General features: G+C 51.3%; 1 protein-coding gene across 1 annotated transcript; it reads left to right on the forward strand.

Annotated features, from left to right (window-relative positions):
- Positions 1-114: 114 nt before the first annotated feature.
- Positions 115-5,715, forward strand: RAB33A (RAB33A, member RAS oncogene family). The gene is made up of 2 exons (XM_039486904.1): positions 115-555; positions 5,142-5,715. The coding sequence occupies exons 1-2, from the start codon at positions 250-252 to the stop codon at positions 5,595-5,597; spliced, it is 762 nt and encodes a 253-aa protein (XP_039342838.1). The 5' UTR covers positions 115-249; the 3' UTR covers positions 5,598-5,715.
- The last annotated feature ends 2,995 nt before the right edge of the window (positions 5,716-8,710 follow it).

Consider the following 8,710-nt stretch of genomic DNA (forward strand, 5'->3'; position numbering starts at 1 on the left):
GGCACTTTGCTGGGCTGGGATCCCGCAGGCAAAGGCCCTCGCCCTGGGAAGGCGCAGGCGGGGGCGTGGCAGTCCGCGCCCGGGGACGCCCCTTGTTCCGAGGGCGAGCAGCCAGGGCCCGGTGCCCCTGCGCCCCGGGTGCTCGGCTGCTGGCCCGCAGGCAGGTTGCGGGAGCGCGTGGGTCGCGCGAGCCCCGAGGCCGGCCCCACCCGCCGGCCGGCCAGGGGGAGGGTCTCCGCCGCGCTGAATATGCATCAGCCACCTGATCCGCCGCGCTCGGCAGCTGCCTCTTGCCTTTGTGTGCGGGCCGCCGCCCGGCTCCGCGCAGCGCCCGGCATGCAGCCCTCCGGGCCGGCCGCGGCCGAGCTGGACGCCTCGCTGGAGCAGTACCTGCGGGTCCGCATCTTCAAAATCATCGTCATCGGCGACTCCAACGTGGGCAAAACCTGCTTGACCTTCCGCTTCTGCGGGGGCGCCTTCCCCGCCAGCACCGAGGCCACCATCGGCGTGGACTTCAGGGAGAAGACGGTGGAGATCGAGGGAGAGAAAATCAAGGTGCGGGGAGGAATGGGGTGGGGATGAGGAGTGGAACGGGAGGGTGATGGGGAAGCAGGGGGCATGTGGGGAGGAGCAGTAAAGCAGGAGGGAATTGGGGGAACAGCAGTGGGGGAGGTGAGGAATGGGGAGCAGGGGCAGTGAGGAAGGAGGGAATTGGTGGGTGGGGGTGGTGAGAGGAGGAGCGGGGCAGTGGGGATGGGAATGAGGGAACGGGGTGGCGGTGGATGGGAGTTGGGGAATGGGGATCAGGGCGTGGTCGTAGATGGGGAGTGGGGAAATGGGGAAGCAGGGGGCAGTGAGGGAGGATGGAATTGGGGGTATGGTGGTAGGAGATGGAGTCAGACGGGGATGGGGGGAGCAGAGGGCAGTGTGGGGAATGGAGGAGGAGGGGATGGGGCAGTGAGGGATGGAGAGTGGGGAATGGGGGAGCAGGGGTGGTGGCAAATGGGTAGTGGGGGAATGGACAAGCAGGGGTAGTGAAGGAGGCAGGAATTGGGGGTTAGGGTGGTGAGGGATGGGGACCAGGTGGGAATGGGGAACCAGGGGCAGTGAGGGAGGAGGGGATGGAGAGTGAGGAGATTGGTGTGGGGGAGAGGTGGAAAACAAGCAGGAGGTTGGTGACACAGGCAGGAATTGGGGGTTAGGGTGGTGAGGGATGGGGACCAGGTGGGAATGGGGGACCAGGGGCAGTGAGGGAGGAGGGGATGGAGAGTGAGGAGATTGGTGTGGGGGAGAGGTGGAAAACAAGCAGGAGGTTGGTGACACAGGAAGGCATGGGGCAGAGAGAGGGGGATGCTGGAAAACAGGTGAGGTAGGTACAAAGGCATTGGGGTGGCAAGGGCATGTGGGAGAACAGTGAGTGGAGTAGTAAGTTATAGGGGCAGGGGCTACAAGGGCACTGGAGGGCAGGAGGGGCGTGGGGAGGTACGAGGGCACTGGTGGGCAGGGGAGGGGATACGAGGGCACTGGACGGCAGGAGGAGTTGGGGACGTACGAGTGCACTGGAGGGGGCTATAAGGGCAAGAGGGGCGTGGGGAGGTATGAGGGCACTGGTGGGCAGGGGAGGGGATATGAGGGCACTGGAGGGAAGAAACCAGGGCAGCAGAGGGCGTACGAGGACACTGGAGGGCCGGAGGGGGTTGGGAGGTACAAGTGCACTGGGGGTGGGAGGAGGAGTGCGAGGGCACTGGAGGGCAAGAGGGGGTACGAGGACACTGGAGGGGATATGAGGGCAGGAGGGGCGCAGGGAGGGGGTACGAGGAGATACAAGGGCACTGGTGAGGAGGAGAGGGCAGGACGGTATGAGAGCAGGTAAGGGGAGAGGTGTAGGAGGGCACTGGAGGGGGCGGGGGGGATACGAGGGCACTGGAGGGGGGCTACCAGGTCATCCAGGGGATTGGGAGGTCTGAAGCCATTGGTGAAGTATTGGGGGGGGGGAAGGGTGGTATAAGGGAATGGGAGTATGAGGGAAGGGGCATGGGGGCAGGGAGGTATGAGCGGGCAGGGAGGTACAAGTGGATGAGAGCGGTTGAAGGAGGGGGAACGATGAAGACATGGGGGGCTGGGGAGGGGAGAAGTACAGGAGGTATGGGGCAGGAGATGTATGAGGGTTTGGTAGGGAGGGAGCATGGTGGTAGGTGGGGAGTGGCAGAGCGTACTAGAGGTGCTGAGGTATGAGGGCATTGGGAAAGTGGGGGCCATGTACCAGCCCCCTGGGAGGTTCCAAGGTCTGTGGAGAAGGAGGAGGTGGTGGTGAGAATGCTGTGGAAAGGTCCAGTATGCCCAGATTTGGCTCAAGGGAGCTGCATGGGGGAGTGGTAGTGAGTGCTTGTAGGAAGGAGCTGGTAGATGCTCCAGACCCCAGGACTTCTGCCACTGAGGAAGGTGGGGCTTTGTGGAGCTGGGGTGTAGGCCCAGGAAAGGGCAGTTTGCAGAGCAGAGCTGTGGACCCAGCTACTTGCTGTGACTGTGGCTTGAGGCCTAGGGCAGGGTTAGTTGCTGCAGATTGTGCATGTGACTGGCAGCCCAGTGGGATGCTCCTTGCTGTGTCTGTCTTTAATGGCTATGCTGGGAACAGGCATCGAGCAGCTGGCTCTGTGTGGGTGGCAATCCCCTTTTCTTGCAGCTTGCACCAAACTTTCTCCATAGGAGGAGATGACCATTCCACCATCACAACCCCAGGTATTCCAAAATCACAAGACAGGCCCCCAAATCATGAGACTTTAAAATCTTGAATGCTGGGTCTTTTTCTTTCTTTTTTTTTTTTGACTCCTGGTTTCTGAGCCTTCAGGCTGCACTCAGGTGTTTTCAGACTTTCCTTTGCAAATGTGCGAGCTAAAACTACTTTTTAAAATGAAAGCTAAGATTCTGCAAAATGTTAACTTGTCTCGAGTCCACATCCATACAGTGCATGGGCTGGATCTGGCTGCCTGCCCAGGGGGTTGACACTGGTAATCCAAGTTCGATGGTTAAGGCTGGTAAAGTTTGACTTGATGGGTAAGGTAACAGAGAGCAAGGGAAGATTGGCAGGCTTGGCATGCTGCAGCAGGAGTGACCCCTGGAGGCTGAGCAGTCTGAGGGCTTCTGAAGGGGAAACAGCAGTGCAGTCAACTCTGAAAGGCTCAGAAACCAGGCGAGAGTCATAACCACTGAGCTGTTGTGTCCCTCTGTCTGGCCTAACAAGTATTTAATTAGTTACACAAAGTGAAACACTCCAGCAGGAGACAGACTCTATAGCCCAGTGGTTAGGATGCTCACCTGAGATGTGGGAGACCCAGGTCTCTGCTTCTAATTGGGCAGAGCAGATATTTGAACCTGCCTCCCATCTCCCTGGGGGAGTGCTTTGCCCACTGGACTGTGGGCTGTTCGTGGTTGCTCTGCATCTCAGTTTGACTGGTCGATCCTGGCCCAGAGAACCATTTCAGTGGTGATAAAACTGCATTTTTTTACAGGAAAAAGCTTGGTCAAAATGTTTTCAGCCAGCTTTGTTCCTGAGCCCTGTGTTCTTGCTAGTGCAACTTACACCCCATGTTGGCCTGAAGCCAGTGTTGCTGTTCCAGGCCTGGGAAGCGTCCAGCCTGCTGCTCTCCCCTAGCTGCTTACACTTGAGCAGTGAAGGGAGAAGGGTTAGTGGCCCAGGCTAACCTCCTGTCAGAGGGGAAAAGTGAGGCTTAGGTAGCCTGAAAAGAGGGTGTGTGAGAGGGTGGGGACAGGAGGGTCTGAAGGACAATGAGCCCAGAGCAGCGCCCCCTTTTCACGCTGTCCCTGTGATTCGAGTGTAAGGGGGAACTGAATGGCAGGGAAATGAGGAACAAACATGCTTGCTTTCTGCCAGCGTGTGCCCAGCTTAAGACTCCCCTGCTGCAGGTACTGGCACTGGGTTCACAAGGCAGCCAGATGGTTTCAGCATCAGTCAGCAGCTATTGCAGCTTTAAAAAAGAAATAATCAAATCCCAGGCTTCAGGGTGCACCTGCAGGGATTGGGAAGGAATTCTACTATTTCTTCCTCCTCCAGATTCACCATTGTACAACTGGCTGGGTGCATTGTAGGGTTCTTCACTTCTTCTGGAATAGGATGCTGGCGGCAGGGCGGTCTCTAGGGGGTGCGGGGCCTGGGACAAATCAGCCACCCTGCTAGTCTCCTCGCTGTGCGTCTGCCCCCTCAGACACACACCCTGCCTGTCACTCTTGTCCTTGCTGTCTCCTCACCATCTGTCAAGTGTGCGCCCCCACCCATCGCTCTCCTCCTCACCATCCACCTGCCTCCCCTACCGCCTCCTCGCCGTCCATCAAGTGCATGCCCCCCACCATCCGCTGCTCTCCTCCTTATCCACCCTTTGCCTCCCCGTTCGCCTTCTTACTCCGCTCACCCCCCGCTTCACCTGAATATCGGGACAAATGGCATACATTAGTCAGGACGTGGGACAAAGGGACAGTCCCGATTTTATCGAAGCATGGGGCCCCTCAAAGCATGGGGCCTGGAATGGTTGCCCCAATTTGCCCTACCCAAGGGATGGCTCTGGCTGGTGGAGGTGGAGTAATGCCTGGTCTCGTGTTCAGATGCCTCTGAAGTGCCAGGTGTTTTATGCACATTATTGCTATGGTAAAGATGGCAATGAAATATGGTTAGAAGAGGAAACACTCTCTTAAAAAGAAGCTCACAGAGCCTACCAGATAGGTGCTGAGCAAGAGTGATTGAATCCCAACCACTTTGCCTGGAGCAAACCATGCTCAGTACAAGGACAAAGGAATACAAGGCTTCTGGGCCAGAGTACTGGGAACATTTGCAGGTAAAGCAGAGGGCTGCCCAGGGAGGGACTTCTCTCAAAATGTGCTGGACTCAGCAGTGTCAGTTGAGGTGAAGAGGAATTAGCTATGTGGAGCTCTGCAGTTGTCTAGCGTCACTAATCAAGCTGAACAAGGGTTATGTACATATTGAGAATGATATAGATTAGGAGGAAATGCCCCAAGTCTCCGTCCCCCAGCCTCTCCCAACAAGAAACTGCCTGTTCCTGGGAACCAAGGCCTGCGTGGGGGTGGGCTACATCTTGGCTGCCTCAGGCACACTGTGCTTTGTTTTCTAGGTGCAGGTCTGGGACACAGCTGGCCAGGAGCGGTTCCGGAAGAGCATGGTAGAACACTATTACCGCAATGTGCATGCCGTCATCTTTGTCTATGATGTCACTAAGATGGCTTCCTTCACCAATCTCAAGATGTGGATTGAGGAATGCAATGGGCATGCTGTGCCCCCTTTCGTCCCCAAGGTGCTTGTTGGGAACAAGTGTGACTTACGAGAACAAATTCAGGTGCCATCCAGCGTGGCCCTGAAATTTGCTGATGCTCACAACATGCTTTTGTTTGAAACATCAGCCAAGGACCCCAAAGAGAGTCAGAATGTGGAGTCGATTTTCATGTGCCTGGCCTGTAGGTTGAAGGCCCAGAAGTCCCTGCTCTATCGGGATATGGAGAGGCAGCAGGGAAAAGTGCAGAAACTGGAGTTCACACAAGATGCTAACAATAAAAATTCCTGCCCCTGCTGAACAGAGGCTGTGCATTCTAGGTTAATATTGTGGGGGGAGGATTTTGTGCCTGTATAAGACTGACATCTGCTTGTTTCACTATAAATTAATGTTAACAAAATAAAATTTGTATCACTGATGTCTGCTCTGAGTCTCTTTGCCTATCACCAGGGGATTCAGAGTAATTATATGCTTGTAGAAATGGGGTCTTGGCTGGAATTGGAACTCTCAGCAAAGTCTCAGCCTGGCTGGTTGTTCATCTCACCGTGTAAGAGATTAACTGTAGGTAAAGTTTAAAGGGCACGTTGCTGTCATACCCTGAGATTTGACTCCTTGATGCTGTGGTGAGAGGGATCCTTGTAGATGTTCTACAACAGCTGAATGCCCTGTCTGTGCAGGACGGGCTGACTTGCACGCATTGCTCTGCCTAGGATTCCTGTCACGATAAAATCTTCAGCTTCATTCTGGTTCTGCATGACATTTTGATTTAAAAAAAACAACCCTAGAATGATAGTGACATTAAGAACAGCCCTAGGGCAAAGGGAAAGTGGCATTCTGCTCTCTAGCAGTCAGTTTCAGTTGGCCTGACCAGCCCAGTGTACCCCAACTCACTATTGTTACTACAGGACATCCTTTAAATACAGATCGTCATTGGATAGCTTATAACTCACTGGTTAATACTGTGTAATGTAGGTGCAAGCAACCGATGCAAAATTATGGACATAAACTGAAATTATAGTTCTTCAAATGTGTTTGCCAGGCAAAGAGGAGTTACCCTAAACAAAGGAATATGGTTTCTCCATTGGATATTTATTTCTAAAACACTTTGAAAGATAATGAGAGTGTAGTTACATATCACATAAACAGTCATCAAGCTAACAAGGGGTGGAGGCAAACCTCACACATAACAAGCAGGGGAGAAGAGAGCCTGGCATCTACGCCCATCAGAGGAGAGAAGCTTGGTCTGGGTTTTACTTTTCAAAGGACTACATTACAAAGGCTTACTGGTCTATGAAGACAGGAGGGCTGAACCTCAAATGATAAGCAACTGATTGTATACAGTATTACTATATTATAAATGTGTATAGTGAAGTATTTTCTGAAAGCTGACACACCAGTGATTAATATTGTGAACTGTACATATTAACACTAAGGAATTATGGATACTCATTTATATTAGGCTGTACAGTTTGCCCAGACAGGAGGGAATGTCACAACTATGTACCTGTATTCTATGTAAATCAAGCATAGTGGAAGCCCTATTTACATACAGGGGCATAGGAAGCCCACAGAAAGGAAAGAACAGCATGAGGTCATCCTGCCTCCTGAATCATCACTGAACTTTGGAAAATACAAACAAAGGCAGAAGCCACCTTTGGCATTCATCACTAGACAGACATATGGAAACAGCTCTTGTGAGCTGAGAAAGATGGATCCTTTAACTAAGGGGAGAGGGTGAAGTCTCTGGGAATTGAATAAAGGTGAGAAACCTGCTTAGACAAAGATTGTACCTTGCTAGATTGTTTTGGACTTTCAGAATTAGGTTTTGTTTTACTTGTAACTCTATCTTAATTCCTTGAATATGAACTCACTTAATCCTATGTATATTTAGTTACTACGTTTATTTCATTCTTACCATAAACCAACTCAGCCCTGTGTTTAAAGGGAAGGGTGTATTTACTCCCAGTTAAGATCATAAGCTGTGATGTGGTTCTCTCTCTTTACAGGAACAATGAACCTCATTATTTCTCTGAGCTGTCCAGGAGAGGGCTGGACACTTCAGTGCACAGTTTTTGAGAACTTCAGGACAGGGAGTGTGTTGGGGTCATCTTGCTAGTTGTAAACAAAGCTGTGCGATTGACTGATGTGTTGCTGGCAAGCTGCTGGACCAAGGTTATAGCTACACACAGCACTCAGGGTGTGATCCGCATGGTTGTAGGCTGTGGGAGCAGCCCAGGTTGGAAGCTACAGCAGCAAAGCAGTGAGGAACCCAGTGTTACAGGACAGGTGGTGACACAGCCCCTCACTGGTATGGATTACAGCCTTCCCTGACGAGACCATCACAGATATAAAAATAATGTGGCAGACGTTAAATGGATTAAAAACTAGCTAACTCTGATAGGTTTCAAAATGGAAACTGGAAATAGGGACTCATCCAGTGGGTATGTTTCTAATGGGGTCCTTCAGGAATCTGTTCTTGGCCCTATCCTATTTGACATAATCAGTGACCTAGAACAAAACATAAAATCATCACTGATAAAGTTTGAAGATGACATAAAAAATAGGGGAGTGATAATGAAGAGGACAGATCACTGATCTAGATTGCTGGGTAAATGGGCACAAGCAAACAATATGCATTTTAATACAGCTAAATGTAAACATATACATGTAGGAACAAAAAATGTAGGCTATATTTACAGAATGGGGGACTCTATCCTGGAAAGCACTGACTCTGAAAAAGTTTTTTGGGGAGTAGATAATCATCTGAACATGAGCTCCCAGTGTGATGCTGTGATCAAAAGGGCTAATGCAATTCTTGGATGCATAAACAGGATAATCTTGAGTAAGGGTAGAGAAGTTATTTGGTGTTACAGCTGCTGGAATACTGTGCCCATTTCTGGCATCCACAATTCAAGAAGGATGTTGATAAATTGCAGAGGGTTCAGAGAAGAGCTACATGAATGATTAAAGGATTAGAAAACATGCCTTATAGTGATAGATTAAATAGATTGAGCTCTTTGAGACTAACAAAGAGACAGTTAAAGGGTGACTGAATTACAGTCTATTAATACCTACATGGGGAACAAATCTTTAATAATAGGATCTTCAGTCTAGCAGAAAAAGGTATAACATGATCCAATGGCTGGAAGTTAAAACTAGACATTCAGACCGGAAATAAGGCATAACTTTAACAGTAGTGTTAAGGCTGATTCCCCACTCTGGCACTTCAAGTGCAGAAGGTGGGAGCCAGCAAGGACTTTAAAAATTAATACTGGCCACTCCAGGCTTGTATTAAACTCCCAAGATTACAGCTTTTCTCTGACCTTGGATGGGTAGATGCTGCCACCACCCAAGTGCAAAAACCCTTTGAGGACCCAAGAAGGCACACTTGGGAATTCCTTCCTGTGGAGTAC

This window comes from Mauremys reevesii, linkage group 9 (assembly GCF_016161935.1).
Source record: "Mauremys reevesii isolate NIE-2019 linkage group 9, ASM1616193v1, whole genome shotgun sequence".
Classification (NCBI taxonomy): Eukaryota; Metazoa; Chordata; order Testudines; family Geoemydidae; genus Mauremys; species Mauremys reevesii.